At 35.5% G+C, this 16,167-nt stretch overlaps 4 protein-coding genes across 4 annotated transcripts; 2 read left to right on the top strand and 2 right to left on the bottom strand.

Moving 5' to 3' along the window:
- Positions 1-1,295: 1,295 nt before the first annotated feature.
- HELRODRAFT_168786 (hypothetical protein) lies at positions 1,296-3,340 on the bottom strand (the record flags this gene model as incomplete). The annotated part of the gene is made up of 2 exons (XM_009014642.1): positions 1,296-2,545; positions 2,713-3,340. 2 exons carry the CDS (start codon positions 3,338-3,340, stop codon positions 1,296-1,298), a joined length of 1,878 nt encoding a protein of 625 aa, XP_009012890.1.
- Positions 3,341-5,331: 1,991 nt separating this feature from the next.
- Positions 5,332-8,992, top strand: HELRODRAFT_190647 (hypothetical protein; the record flags this gene model as incomplete). The annotated part of the gene is made up of 10 exons (XM_009014641.1): positions 5,332-5,360; positions 5,835-5,936; positions 6,035-6,203; positions 6,452-6,626; positions 7,113-7,250; positions 7,346-7,458; positions 7,784-7,933; positions 7,999-8,154; positions 8,343-8,446; positions 8,746-8,992. 10 exons carry the CDS (start codon positions 5,332-5,334, stop codon positions 8,990-8,992), a joined length of 1,383 nt encoding a protein of 460 aa, XP_009012889.1.
- A 1,747-nt stretch (positions 8,993-10,739) lies between these two features.
- Positions 10,740-11,314, bottom strand: HELRODRAFT_168784 (hypothetical protein; the record flags this gene model as incomplete). Its single annotated transcript, XM_009014640.1, has 2 exons — positions 10,740-10,888; positions 11,047-11,314. 2 exons carry the CDS (start codon positions 11,312-11,314, stop codon positions 10,740-10,742), a joined length of 417 nt encoding a protein of 138 aa, XP_009012888.1.
- Positions 11,315-11,796: 482 nt separating this feature from the next.
- On the top strand, positions 11,797-16,167 carry HELRODRAFT_168783 (hypothetical protein; the record flags this gene model as incomplete). The annotated part of the gene is made up of 7 exons (XM_009014639.1): positions 11,797-12,147; positions 12,324-12,426; positions 13,259-13,347; positions 13,521-13,640; positions 13,810-14,449; positions 14,912-15,041; positions 15,363-16,167. The coding sequence occupies 7 exons, from the start codon at positions 11,797-11,799 to the stop codon at positions 16,165-16,167; spliced, it is 2,238 nt and encodes a 745-aa protein (XP_009012887.1).

Below are 16,167 nucleotides of genomic sequence, written 5' to 3'. Positions count from 1 at the left end.
TATATGCATTTCAATAATGATAATTTTTGAAGAAGATGAAGAAGATGATGATGATGATGATGATAGCTGAAATGATGATTCTGGGATGATGATGAGAATGATGATAACGAGGACGTTGTTGATGATGAGGATGATAATGACGAGGATTGCACATAAAAAACCAGGTGAATCAACTACTAAAAATGGCGAAATAAATAAAATATTCATGTTGTCGTAAGATGTGTTTGTGTGCTTGTGTGTGCGTGCGTGTGTGCGTGTATGTGTATGTATGTGTGTGTGTGTGTATTGTAGAGAGAGAGAGGGAGAGAGAGAAAGAGAGAGAGAGAGAGAGATAAATAAAATAGTATGGATACTTACGTACATACAAATTTATACATAGATGTATTGGTTGAAAAAGAAAATTTCATAGGTAAAAGAAGAATCGATTACAGACCTCCTGGTAGAGATCATTCGTCTGCTAAAAAACATAATTAATTATAATTTTTTCTTCAAGATGTCGTCTTTTCATCGTCTCCATAAGTTAATAATTTCATAGTCTTGGGAGAGGAGGACAAAGTTTTGAAAACATTTTTTTGAAAAAATGTTCTTGAAAAAAAATTTCTCGTAACCGTTCAGTAGGATAAAGTACTACCAGTTAGTAATTGAGTCCCTTGCGTTTGTCATGTGTGTGTCTGTGTGTATGTGTATGTGTGTCTGTGTGTGTGTCTCTCTGTGTGTACGTGTCACTCTGTGTGTGTGTGTATGTATCTTTCTTCCTGCATTCATTCATGTGTGCGTGTGAGTTTTTGCATTTGTGTGTTCGTGTCTTCTTAGGTTTTGTTGATAGCAAATCAGGTTTGTTAGATAGCGCTCGTGAATAACGATTACTTCATGATAAAAAATTATGATAAGGAAAATAAGAATATTATTGTCATTATTATTATATAATAACCAATTTTAATTGTTAAAATTTAAGTATTAAAACTAAATGAATAGTCCAAAATTAAGTGAGTAACTCATAGTAAGGAACATCGCGTGTAAAATGGTGAAATAATTAAACAGGTCTGATGCGGTCTAAACTAAGGAGTAGTTATAAAAATGTGTCCGATGTTCTAACAAAGAAATGTTTCTAAAAAAACTAGTCATTAAAATGAAACATACACACATATTTTGTATTAATCGAAGTATGCAGAGTGTTTGAGATGCAACTAATCACAAATTCAACTTTTAAAAATATGAAAACTCGAAAGAAAGAATGGAAAACCGATTCAAAGATTTTGATTTGGTGCTCCGTGTCTAGTCCAGCCAGCAGCCACTCAGACAACATTCGCAGCACTGATGGTTTCCACGCAGGCACCTTTTTTGATCAGATCATCCAACTGCCTCCTGTCCACTACCTTTATCTCCACCCCACACGGGTGACCAGCACTTGTAAACAAACGAATTTTCGATTGGTCAGTGGCAGGGGCTGACGTGTGCGCCAGGTACCAACACAGTCCGGAAAAGACGGCGATAGCTCCAAATCCCATCACCACGCTGGCCGCCAGTGTCCACGGGCCATTGCGACCCAGCGCGAATGAAACTAAGAACGCGCACGTCCCGCTAAGCATGACCAAGCCAGCTATGACTAAGGAAAGCGGTGAAACGGGCTTGCTGTTGGCTGAGGTAGTTGTTATCGGGTTGACTTGAGGAGTGAAGGGATCGAGAAGAGCTGAAGAACCGTTCTGACCGAAAACAGAGGAGACGGTTGACGAAAGTCTGTCTATCTGACTGAGTCTGCTGGATTTTTCCTTCTCGTGCTGCAACTTCGAAATGGTTTCCTTCTTTCGTTCGTTTAAACTCGCGTTGCTTGAGCAGCCGCTGCTGTTTGTGCTCGATCGTTTGTTGGATTTTTTGCGAGATTTCTTTTTCAATTTCACCTCAATCTGGGCTGGTGTTGTCGACGAGAGGGATGCTTTCTTCTCGCTCAACTTTTCAAGCGAGCAAGCTTCGTGCGGAGTGAGGAAGTCTTCCGGCGTGTTGATGGTAGTTGAAGCGGCGGTGATGGCCGTCGTGTCGATTTTGAACAGACAATTATCCGTCGGAGTGATTGCACTTGAAGAAATGTGCGCGTCGAATGTGGCAGACGATTTCGAGAAGACAGAATCGGACGGTGAGATGGCATCATGTTGGTCCGAGGTTTTACTTTCCACTGACAGTCTCGATTTGCTACTGCCGCGATGGTGAAGTTGGTGGCTGTGGTGGTGGTGGTGATGAGGAAAAGTAGGTCGTGGCTGTCGAGAACGAGGCTTGCCCAGTTTTAGTCGAGACTTTGTGGTCGGCGTCAGACGGATTTTTTCGTCGGCTTGTCTCTGTATGGCCTCCAGGAGAATGTTCTCCGCGTTTTCCAGTTGGCTGGGACTGGAAATGTTGTTGTTGGGGTGGTGGTCGGATTTCACTTTATCATCCATGACTATGAAGAAGGCTGCCTTCTCCAAACACTTAGAATTTCTTTGTTTCGAGTACTTGGCCCTGGCGGCCAGTGCCAGCCTGGCTGCCTCCTCCACAGAGGCGCTACTCATGGGTCCTGAAAAATTGTATGGTTCAATTTTTAATTTCAAATATTTAATTACTCAATTAATTTGTCGCAAATTTTTTTAAAGTTCAATTTTCAATAAAATTTTGTTATAACAATTTTACAGATATACAGTCAATTGTAGTAGAAAACAAAAGTTAATTTGGAAAATTTCTTACTGGTTTTAGATCCTTCTTCATCTTCCTCCTCCTTCTCTTCTTCATCGCTATCATTTTCATCCTCATCTTCTTCTTCTTCAACATCTTCCTTGCTCTGACTAACCACAGTCTTGCTCCTTGCTCTTCGATATTTTTCAATCAGAGCTTCTGTTTTCGTGCTACGAACCTTCTTATTAATATCAAAAGCAAATTTTGACTTTGAGGTTTCCTTCTTCTTCGCAGAGGCATGTTGTTGTTGCTGTTGGTGGTGGTAGTATTTGAATGGTGGCCGCGGAGAGCCCGCCATGAAAGATGTCAACCTACCAAACGACGAATAAGATTTGGCCCTGGGTCTCGTCTGCGATGTAGACGGCGACGTGGCCCATGACTTCAAACTTTTATTACTCTCAACCGGTCTCACCAGATTATTTTGAACGCCTTCGCAAAATTCCGCATCCGTGCGGTCCGACTGGTCAATTTTAGTCGGATTTTTACAGTTTTCCGTGCTGTTTTCTGCCGTGGCGAATGATTGGGTGAATGTGGTAACACTAACTTCGTCAACATCAGTTTCATCGTAATGCTTGAAGTCGCCGCGTGGATTCAACGAACATAACTCCGTGCTACTAGAAGCGATCCGATTTCGAGCCATATCCAGTTTGATTGAAAGTTATTCACCAAACTTCACATCGTTATAAATCTTTCCAGTTGTAAATTTTCCACAAGTCATGAAACTATTCGTATTAAACGCCACTACCCTATATTTATAGTATTTCAATTTTTAACCTAAAACGTTTCTGTGAAGATTTTAAAAATATGTTTTCTTTAATTTCAAACCAAGTAGAATCAGCCGCGTATGTGAAGTCTGAAGTGTTTGCTATCAACAAAGGCCAGAAGACGATCCAGACGTCAAGCAGTCACTTTAAGAGTCTTATGATGATGTGCTGGTGATGGTCAGCAAGTCATGTTGATTAATTCTTTCATCATCTTCATCATCATCACCACAATTACCTATATTATTATCTGTATTATTATTATTATTATTATTATTATTATTATTATTAGCAGCAGTAATTATATATTTTTTTCTTCTAATTATAATTATTTATTGAATATTATCTTTACGCGTTTTTTTAATTTAACTATTTCATCTGGTCTCGTACGTGTATCAGTGTAGTACAATGCAAAATTAAATAAAAAATTTAATACTCCGCCAAGATTTTTTTTTTTTACAAAATTATAAAATCAACAAATTTAATTCAAAAATTAAAAATTAAAATATTTGAAAATTCTCAAATAACACGGCGCTGACCAAGCTGATGTCTAGAACAAAAAAAACCAACCCTAAACTACTAACCGAATGAAAATGGCATTGGTGAATGGAACGCATATAAACCTTACTGCTACTACTACCTCCAGCATCCTCGCATGCTTCCTCTCCTCTCCATCCATGCTCTCAACATTTTTATCCCTCATCGTCATCATTATCATCATTGGCGTCATCATCTATTTCATCTCAACCCTCTCTTCCGTCAACATCTTTCTTATCACCCTCGCCATCATTATCATCTTTTTCATCACCGTCAGTTTCTTATCATCATCTCCAACTGCATGCATGTATGATACTGAACCAGACTTATACATAAACGTTTCGTGTATGCGATACAAAATACAAACACAATACGTATTGATAGTTAGGTATCGATACAATGTCCGTAGAGAAACGTAGGCAGATATAGACAAATGCGAACAGATATAGACATAATGTTCAGAAGTTAGAAGGTATTATGAAAAAACAATTAATTCATACCTGACGCTGAAGCAACCAACAAAAATGCCTACAATAACAATGGACTGTGCAATTGTGCATGTGTTGTTGTTGCTCGTTTAATTAAGAAACGGTCTTCATTACTGTTTTGTCTGATATTGTTGTTGTTTTGCTGCTGTTGTTGGGATTGTTGTTTTGGCAGTAGTTTTTGTTTTTGATGTTAATGAAGTGACAGATGGGCTGGTTAATTGTTTTCTTTTGTTTTTTTTGGTTGGTTGTTTGGTTGTTTAGTTGGTTGGTTGGTTGTTTGGTTGATCGATTAAATATGCGGTTCTCTCTCTCTCTTTTTCTCTCTCTCTCTTTCTCTCTCTCTCTCTCTCTCTCTCTCTCTCTCTCTCTCTCTCTTTTTATACAGTTTACAAAGCAGACATCTTATAGATAATTTTAAGCAGACATCTTAGATAATTTTACATGCAATTTTAATCATTGCCAATAAACTTAATATGAAAAATTCAGCATGTTCTCTACAATGAGGCTAGCTAAAAATAACCTTTTTAATATGTCATATTTAAAAATTATTTTGAAAAACTAAAAAATTACATTTCTAAGAAATATTTCACGTTTTTATTCTTTTTCGTTCAAATAAAACATTCATCGGTAAATTATTCAATGGTGGAAAAAATAGTTAACTATTAGTTTAGTTCACTTTTAAATATTATGTTTAAAAGTAAAATGTTTTTTCATATTGTTGCCAGATTGAAATTTTCTCACGCTAAAATTACTAAAAAATATGTCTAATTGTTGCTAGTTTTGTAATTATTATTTTAAAATGTCATAAATTATTTTTTCATTTTTTAAATAATAAAATACAAAAGATGATCGAGAACTCACAGTGTTCTGCCAAGTAAGATTTTTTAATTTATTTTTATTTTTTGTATTAAAAATAAATAAATAAATTAATTAATAAATTAATTAATTATGATTTATTAAATAAATTTAAATACATAATTTGTTTGCAACCAACATTTATTTAAAATTTTGAAGATTAAGAAAAGATTGGGTAAATATGTAATTATTTTGTTGAATCTTAAAAGACTTAATATTAATTAAAATTAATTAATTAAACATTTTTTAATTTAAATGTTTACTAACTAATTATTTAAATTTAAAACAGTTCACAAGAGAAACAGACAGTCAGGTAAATGACAGTATTGACCTGAGTACTGCATTATTATCTATTTATCATTTTTCAATTCATAAATTTAAATTTTAAATGTGTTTTTCACAATTCCAAATTCATTAATAATTTGATAATTACAGTGAAATGTAATATATTCAATATTTTCTATTCAGTCCTTTACTTTTCTTTGAATTTCAGCCTCAAGGAGCTAGTGAGAAAATATTTACAAAAACCATTACATCAAACAGTTCTTATACTGCATGCTAAAGTGGCTCAAAAATCATATGGAAGTGAAAAAAGGTACTTCTAAATGCCTAATCAACTAAAAAACAAAACAAAGATCTAATAAATAAATAAGTTAAATCATTAAAACATTGATTCACCTAACAAATTTTCAGATTCTTTTGTCCCCCACCGTGCCTATATTTATCTGGGGATGGTTGGAAGTGTAATAAAGAGGGCGCCGAAGATAATGGGGATCGTTCCGAACCGACCAATCACATTTGTGCATATATGGGTATAGGAACTAGCAGTAAAGAGATGGTTCATATGCCCTTGGAAGCCAGGGTATGTAAAGTTTTTCTAATCCCATCCTTTTTTATTTATCCACTGCAATCGTCCATCCTACACTTTGTATCATCATCAAATTTTAACCATTCACTCATTCCTATATTTATTTATTTATCCAATATTCCATTGATTCATCCATCCATCCGTTTTTCGTTCATCAATCCATCCATCTGTTTATTAATAATTTTCATTAACTCATCCATCAATGAATCCTTCCATCTATCCACTAATTACCAATCCATCAGAACTTCTGCGCTGCAAAGACGCTATACATCTCCGACTCGGACAAACGGAAGCACTTCCGACTATGCGTCAACCTCTTCTACTCAGATGGTCAGAGCATAGGCTCGTTTGAGGGCAACAACATCAAAGTCATTTCTAAGCCCTCCAAGAAGAAACAATCCCTCAAGAATGCTGATTGTTAGGACTTGTTTCCATTATTTACTACTTTACCCTTTTCATTCATTCATTCATTCATTCGTCCATTCATTCGTCCATTCATTCGTCCATTCATTCGTTCATTCATTCATTTGTTTGTTCATTCGTTCATTTGTTCATTTAAAATTTATTTATTTGTTCATTCATTTTGTAATTTATTATTAAGTCAGCAGTATTAATAATAAAATATTCTGAATATTCTTTAATAAATGAAAGAGTGAATCAAATGTCTGAAGTAAATTTAATTCATCTATATATAACTCTCTAATGCTTATTTAATGGTATGATGCTTAACAATAAAAGCGATGAATTACTCCTTATAATTATTCATATTAATAATTATTATTATTATCACTATTATTATTATTATTATTATTTCCCTTCATCATCATCATCATCATAATTTTGTTTTCATTGTCGCTAGTTTTGAAATGTACGCATGTATTTAAAATGACTTACGACACTCAGTGTGCATAGAGTCAGGCACAAAGATAGCCCTATTCAATAGGCTGAGGTCACAGACAGTCAGTACTAGATATCTCTTTGTGGATGACGGGAACTTCCATGCAAGTTCCATGCACTGGGGGGCATTCGAGATTAACCTCGGTTAGTTTGTAATTAGGGATTAGTGAATAGAGATGTGCCGACCCTATAATAGTTATAGTATGTGAATGTTAATTTATTGTTAATTTTCCAATTAGTCGATGATAATGCTTCGGAGTCTAATGAATTTACGATGGAGTCCGGTTTCATACATTATGGCATGACTGTCAAGTTGGTCTGCGTTGTTACTGGCATAGCATTGCCGTTGATGGTTGGTTGGTTTGTGGTTGGTTGGTTGGTTGGTTTGTGGTTGGTTGGTTGGTTTGTGGTTGGTTGGTTGGCTGGCTGGCTGGATGGTTTGTGGCTGGCTGGATGGTTTGTGGTTGGTTGGTTGGTTGGTTTGTGGTTGGCCGGTTGGTTTGTGGTTGGTTGGTTGGTTGGTTGGTTGGCTGGTTGGTTGAATAAATGATTGCTAAATTGACTGTTCTCTATATAATAATTTTTTTTTACTGCATTTATTTACCATGCTGCCTTATTTACCCAAATGAAACACTATCCATTTAATCACAGCCAATCACGAACATCTATTTAATCAGGTCGTGCATAAAGTCGACAAGCAGACAATCTTATTGGACGCCGAAGAGCCAGTGTCCCAGTTACATAAATGTGCATTCAGATTTAAAAACCCTCACTCAACCGAGAGAATGTATCTCTGCTTGTCTCAGGAAAAAATCATTCAATATTTGGTTAGCTTTTGTCACCAATAACCCTTCTTAACAGTTTATTTCACCCGAAATTTCTCACCCTGTAGGCCGCTCCTTGCCCAAAAGACCCCACAAAAGAAATGATTAGTGACGGAGCGTCGTGGACCATAATTAGTACGGAATCCGTCAGGTATTCATTCTTTGACGGGTACTCCCTCCCTAATATACCCGTGACTCCGGTACCAGAAATTGGTATAATATCTGTAAGTTGGAGTTGGTCTGGTGTCCGTGAAAGGCTGCTCTTTGTCTCTCTCTTTCTAGCTCAGTTTGATATATCGCTCTTTTAGATAATAGCAATATCTCTATGACGCTGTTGCATTTTGTTCATATCCTCCCGTCGTATCGCCATCATCAACATCATCATCAACATCATCATTATCACAACTTCCAGGTGAATGGAACGAGCAAGATGGGTTTCTTGGAGATAAAGGGCAGAAATTTTGTGCCAACGATGCAGGTTTGGTTTGGAGATGTTCCGGCCGAAACAACCTACAGGTGTGCGTGCGTGTGTGTGTGTTTGGTGTGTGTGTTGTATGTGCGTGTGTGTTTTGTGTGTGTGTCTGTGTATGTTAAGCTATTTCGAAAATCTCCGATTCCATCAGGCAGGCTGGCACGTTTGTACCTATTATTTTAAGGAGTAAAAAATGGAATTAATCGGATCCAAAAATGAAATAAGCTTATTTTTAAGAAACACTATTCAAAACTAGAACACGTAATGAGTAAGAAACACTAATCAAAGCTAGAACACGTAATGAGTTAGTTCACTTTTAAACATTTAAAATTTAAACTTGCAGGTCGGATGAAATTATTTTATGCATCGTTCCAGACGTCAACCTCTTCGCCACTACTCCCGCCTACGTCTTCATCAGTGACCATGACCCTGACCCTGACCCTGACAGTTCAAATAATGATAATAATAATAATACAAATAATATAAACAATAATAATTTTAATGATAATAATAGCAACAATAATAATAATAACAGTAATAATAATAATAGTAGAGCTAATGGGAGAAGTCTGAAGAAGTTGGAGGTGTGATTATAAGTATACCCATTCAGCAATTAATCAGTAAACAATGAACAATACAATTAATCGTTAAATCAACTATTTATTAAAATCAATCAATCAATGAATTCTAGTTTTTCAACCAATCGATTATTTGAAATTTTGTATTAAAACATCTGTCATTATTCATTCGTTCATTCATTCAGTCGACCTTTAACCAATCCTCTAACGTTCAACCAGACGTGCTCAAGTTAACTGTTCAATCAGTTTTCAAATCAATCAACCAATCAATCATTCAGTCATCCAGCTTAAACAATCACCCAACCAATCATTCAGTCATCCAGCTTAACCAATCAACCAATCAATCATTCAGTCATCCAGCTTAACCAATCACTCAATCAATCAACCAACCAGTCATTCAGCCATCCATTTGAACCAATCAATCAACCAACCAATCAAAATCCAGGTTCCAATAATAATGGTAAGATCAGATGGAGTCATTTATCCAACGGGGGAAACGTACACCTACTCATCCCTCGATCTGCCTGCGTGTCTGGTTCCGCCCGCCCCCCAAGGTCCACTTTACCACCACCACCATCTCCACCAGCATCATCACCTTCTCCACCATCATCATCAGCAGCAGCATCTTCACCACAATCCTATCCAGATACATCCATCCATGATACTGCCGACGGCCCATTATTATTTGAGTCAATGGAAACAATGAGAACGTGTTTTTTTTCGTCATTTTTGTTTTTATTCTTTTTGTTTGTTATTAGTTTAATTATTATTCTTGTTATTCACTATTATTTCACTTATATTTTCTATCTTGTTTAAAAGTATCTAGTTGCCTTTAAACATTCAAGAGCTTTCTTTATAATGATGACTATAAGAAAAATATACATCTAGGGTTGAACAGTTGTTTATTTTAGTATATATGTGTAATTAATCTATAATACTGTATAATTATTGGTATAATTTTACATTATTTTTGTCTATACATATATATATATTTATATATAATTAATCGACAATATACATGATTAAATACAATTTTTGATATTATTTTGCAATTATTTCTTATTAAGATAGATTGAATGAAGAGTTACCTTGTTAAACACTTGAATGTTGTTACATACGCGTATTGTTACATCTGAACTCTATATACAGGCTTAACCTATCTTACATTTGTTGTGTATGCGTGTGTTGTACGTTAGTGCCTTCTAGCAGATACTTTCAACTTTAATATTAATCCTTTTTATTGATAATTTAACTACTGTATTAATTAGGTACTGTTTATTAAATACGGATCTTATATTTACATACATTTACCTACCTTTTGTACATGCAGTCTTTTTATATAGCGATGTTATATTCACGTTGTTTTGTTATTAATTTTCATATTTCACAAACGACTTGATATTTTTACATGAGGAATTTTAGCCTATGTTTTACTCTGTATATGGTTAATCAAGTAAAAGCTTTTTAGATGATATATTTGAATTCTTGATATAAATATATTTGAAATATTTGCCAAACATTCTTAAAAAAACGAGACAGCTGTATAAATTAACTATATGACACAAACCAAAAACTGTTTACCTATACAGCCATAATAAAAAACTTATAAAATACATCTAAAAAATGTCACCATGGATCAAAAGATAAGCAAACTTGAAAAAAAATTATCAAAAATGAAAAAATACATCATCATCTACACTGATAAACTAAAGAAACTTTAAAATGAACAAAAACTGACAATCAGATAACGAAAGATATTTTAAAGATATCTGCATTTGGGTTTGGTATCGAAGGTGTTCTGCATTGGAAACCTTTTTTGTTCCATCCACTTTTCATCATCATGGAACCACCTTTCCTTGTACCAACGGGCTATTTCGGCACTTTCAACGGCTGGACATCTGAAACAATCTGTTCAGTATATAATAAAAATCGTTATTAATTTGATAAAATAACAAAATAAGAAGATATTGATTGAGGGTAGATGGTAGAATAACCCTGAGCTCTCAAATTAAAAATTTAAAAAATATTTGCAATAGGAAAGGTTAAAAAAATAACGCCTAACTAACCAGGTTTCGTAGCATGAACTCGTTTCAAACGTGAATATTCTTCATAGGATCTGATCTTAATGCAGTCCGGCATTTTGCTGGGGCCGCACATGTTCAGAGCTGTCCGTGACAAAAACGGATGAAGTCTGGAAAAATCGTAATAATCAAGATAGTTTTTATCTCTGTACAGACCAGATCTGAAAATGGAAGTTGCTGTCACTCCCGCACATTCTAATTTCTCCCTCAAATAATCCTGGTACCCCAGGAACGTTATTCCGTGGTCGGCCATTTTATTTGTCCTTTTTAAGTTACTGCTTAAGACGACGAGACGCGATAGTACGAAACGAATTTCGTGGAAATTTTATAAATTATTAAAAACAAATTGTTTATATTTAAACGTTAAAATGTTTTTACAAAAAAAACCTACTGAATAAACCAGATTGAATAAATTATTTAACTTTTTTTTCGCACGACCTGATAGATAATTCTTGTTAATTAGAACCGGAAGTAATTATTGTTTTTATTTTGGGTAGCAATTAACTTTATTTTTTTTGTCTCGGAGGATATTAATTTTACAATATATATGAATCAAACAATCAAAACTTTTAATTTAGTATGTCTACTTTTTTGTTTTTTAGTTTTTGCTAAAATTTCCGTTCGTCACCGAGTTTTCCTTCTGAGGTTAATTAACAACCCTGTTTGCACCCTCATTAGCAAAACTTGCCATAGATAGCTTCTAATCACAAGAGGAACTATCTGTAATTGTAAAAGATGTCCGGTGGGGGGCGCAAACAAGCACTGCGCTGCATATTGTCAGACGCTATTATAGAGCTTTGTCGTCGGGAGGCATTCTACATAACTGAACTCCGGATTGAAGGAACTATCTGTGTGGTTTCTGATAGATCATCTGCTCTCATCATTCAAATCACCGAACAGGTTGGCGAGAAATCTGCTTCTGAAATAGAACTGCCTGAAAATAGGCAAACTCCCCAGTCAGTATATACAGTGGCCGATGATGCAACCATTGCAGATGAAATTAGGGATGTACACAATATGAGTGACGATTTAGAGAAGGAAGATTTTGCAGCCGAAGAGGCCCAGATACACCAAATGGTCGTTAAAGTAAATATTGATAATTGCAGTAATGTAATGACCGTGATTAAAAAATTTTTTTTCATGCAACAATCATAAAAACTCCCAATACTAATTTATTAATAAAAATACCATATTGCTGATTGATTGCATGATAAACCAAACCCCAGCATCAAATATTATATTTAAATATTTTTCTCAATTAGGCAGGATTAGTGGAGAGGATGGAAGGAAAATACAACTGCCCATTCTGCCCCAAGAGATACAGATTCAAACATAGCTTGAAAGATCACATCAATAAACACACAGGTCTTCATCACACATTTTTCATAAATATTTTTATTTATTATAATAAAAATTATTAATTAATTATAATAAATATTGTATATGTATGCATGTATTTAATATATAAAGTAGACATCTTATATATATATGATCATCCTAATTCTATTAAAATAGGATGGGTAGTTGAAATGCAGTAATGCCAAATTACTTTTTCAATTATTCAAGTTGGATCAATTTAAATTTTTTTAAAATAAATAAATAATATATTTAAATATCCTTTTTTTATATTTCTAGGAAGCATTTATCTAGAAGTGCATTAAACTGATAGGCTGTGAAAATTTATTTTGTTCATTTTGCAAAAATATTTTCACAGATTTATGTGTGTTCATTTGAGTTATGTGTCAGTTTTGTTGGTGTATGTTTGTGTGTGCGTGCGTGCGCGTGTGGTGTGTGTGTGTGTGTTGTTGATATTTATGAGGATTACTTAAGAGAGAATTTATAATGTTAATAGCAATTGAATGTTGAACTATATATTTAATTTGCTTTTCCAGTATTGTCATCAATTATAAATAACCTACAACAGCAATTAGAGCAATAATAATTATTTTAATTACTATTTTCATTAATGCTATTATTATTATTATTATTATTATTATTTGTACATATCTACTCATGCCAGATGGTAATTATTAAGATTTTAAACTTTGATACCTTAAATCATTATCATTTCTGTGGTAGATGATTCAACAACTTTTTTTATTTAAATGTAGTTTAATTCTAATTTAACCTATTCCTGGTTTTATTTTGACCTGTTTGTATTTTGTTTTGAAATCATTATTTTAAAATTGAATTTTAGGTAATCGACCCCACCAGTGCAAGCACTGCTCACTGAGGTTCATACATTTGAGTAGTCTGTGTGCCCACGTTCGTAGGAGGCATTCTCAAGTCAGTGCAGTTGTTTGATTTGATTAGGGAAAGAACTTTATAGTTTAAAGTAGAATTATTTTTTATCTATGTGAGTGATAATGTGATGGATTAATTTTAGGTTGATTTGGTTTTTAGTAAAATATGTTTTTTAGTAAGTTCTATCCTAATCATTTGCCTAATTCATTGACTAGGTTAGAGTTGCCAACTTTCGGTGCAACATCTGCAACGACGTATTCGCTACAGAGCAGTTCCTGAAACAGCATCACACTTGGAAGCATAAGGAGGGTCGTACCAAAGCCATCATGAAAGGGGTGACCAGCATTTTCAATTCATTTGTTGTAGGGTTTTTGGTGTTGCCTGTGTTGTTTTGAATTAGTTGATATTCAAAAACTGCTGAATGTTAGCGTTATTTGTTTTAATTTTACCAGTTCTATGCCCATTTCCTATAGACAATTCAAAATTTTTTTTTTTTAAAACAAGGGTAAAGATGGTGATTTGTCGTTGATTGGAGGCAGTACGAACAACAACAACAACCACAACAACAGCTCCACAAACAATAACAACAGCAGCAGTAACAACAATAATGACTCAATAATTCGATGGTGCGAGATAACAGGGGCCCCAGACATCCCACAATTATTCTGGGACTCAGGTGGCAACAAACTTCGATCTTCTGGCAATCAAGACAGCAACAACAACAACAACGAAGGCATCGACGACACTCAACAGCAGAACATACTCTTCCAACAACAACACATCAAACTCGAACCAGGCGGTAATAGTAATGGTGCCGTGGGCGGGAGTGGCCGAAAAAACAGCAGCAGTGGTAGCTTAGGATCACCAAATTTCAATTTTCATCAGTCACCTCAGTTCAACCGCCAATCAAACTTTGGCTTCCCTTTCGGACCATCATCAACTCCGATCGGTAACTTTCCTAATTTCAGCAACTCTCAGGGGTCCAACTGGGGCGGTAGTGCCATCAGCCCCATAAATTCTGGTTTGGGAGGGGGTGAAAATTCGACCCTACGCAGGGCTGGAAATGGAAAGTTTCAATGTCCACACTGTGACAAAAGTTACAATTTTAAACATACATTGAAAGAGCATATAAACAAGCATTTAGGTCGGCTACTGTTTAATTTTTTTGTTTATTTTGACTTCTTGTTAAAAAATTTTTTGATTCGGTAATAATTTATTCAAAATTCCTGTAAGAGCAAATTGCACTGCTTGAGCCTGTTTTGTCCCACATCTAGTCCATTGAACTATCTGACCCTGTTTGATTATTTGCATTGTAATAAATTCTAGCCAACACGTTTTTTCCAATTAATGATTCATTTAATTTGTTCTCTTTTCATTCATTCATTCACTCATTGATTCATTTCTTAATTTGCTCATTTATTCATGCAGTTGTAGTCGTGTAGTCAGTCAGGTTGATATGCTTACTTTAACAATCAAATTAGTTTGAGGCATTCTTCAGACTATCACTATTATGAATAATTAGTGGAAGCATCAAAATAGCATGGCGTTCCAGAATTCTCTCTGCATGGTACATCACTATTTTTCATAATTTGTGACGTCATAACAGGTCGCCGACCAAATGTCTGCAAGCACTGTGGCGACTCATTCATCCACCTGGCCAGTTTGTGTGCCCACATCAAAAGGGCCCACGATGAGCACATGCCCACCGACTTCGTTTGTCGTATCTGCAATGAAAAGTTGATGAACTATCAGTCACTCAAGCAGCATTACACGTGGAGACATAGGTCGGTCAGTTGGTTGATTAGTCGATTGAATTGCTCAGTTGGTTGGATAGTTGGTTGGCTGAATGGTTGGTTGGTTGGTTGGCTGGTTAATCATTTGATTGGTTCAAGTTGTTTGGTTGCTTTCATCTTTAATTCTTGCTTTCATTTGCAATATAAGATGGATTGTAAAACTTATAACGGTTCATTCATTCAACTTTTTGTTCGTTCATCTATATTTTATTATTATTATCTATCGTTTGTTCATTCGTTCGTTCGTTCGTTCGTTCACTGCAGAGAAGCAAGAATGTTGATTGAAGGCAACACGCAGAACTTAGCCAACAATTCGTCTGCTCTCATTGGGGGAGGAGGAGGAGGAGGAGGAGGGATGAACATGGGTGCTGGAGGGCCCGGTAGTGTGGGGAGTGGGCCAGGGGGGCCTGGAAATGTGGGGAGTGGACCTGGTCTGCCAATGATGCCTGGTGCTGGCAGTCCCTGTATTGTGGATCGAAATAACAATAATAACAACAACAACAATAATAATAATAATTTAATTAATAATACTAACAACAGCAACAATAATAACAACACTAACAACAACAATAATAATAATAACACTAATAATAATAACAACAATAACGACAACAATGGAGGCATATCTGCATCGTCAGCTGCAGCCCATTTGTGGCAGCAGCAGATACTAGCAGCTCAGCAGCAGCAACAACAACAACAACAGCAGCAGCAAGACCTCGGCAATAACAGCAACAACAACAACAACCCCTCAACCCCACAACAGCTAATCGTTGACAGCCACACGCTACAGCAACAGCAGCTCCTGCTAGGTCTAGCCAAAGACGAGTACACGCCATCATCAAGCAACAGCAACAACAACAATGCAACAATGTCTAAGCAGCAGCAGCAAATGCAGCAGCAACAACAACAACAGCCAATGATAAAAGAGTTAGATTTTTTACAGGGTTTTGAGAGCTTTGCCCAGAGCATTGGGGTTAACATAGGGCTGGATTCTCATCACCTTCATCAACATCATCATCACCACCATCATCAGCAGCAACAGCAGCAGCAACAACGTCATCATCAGTAG

Source organism: Helobdella robusta, assembly GCF_000326865.2.
Source record: "Helobdella robusta unplaced genomic scaffold HELROscaffold_14, whole genome shotgun sequence".
NCBI lineage: Eukaryota > Metazoa > Annelida > Clitellata > Rhynchobdellida > Glossiphoniidae > Helobdella > Helobdella robusta.
This window is presented reverse-complemented; position numbering and strand designations above follow the sequence as displayed.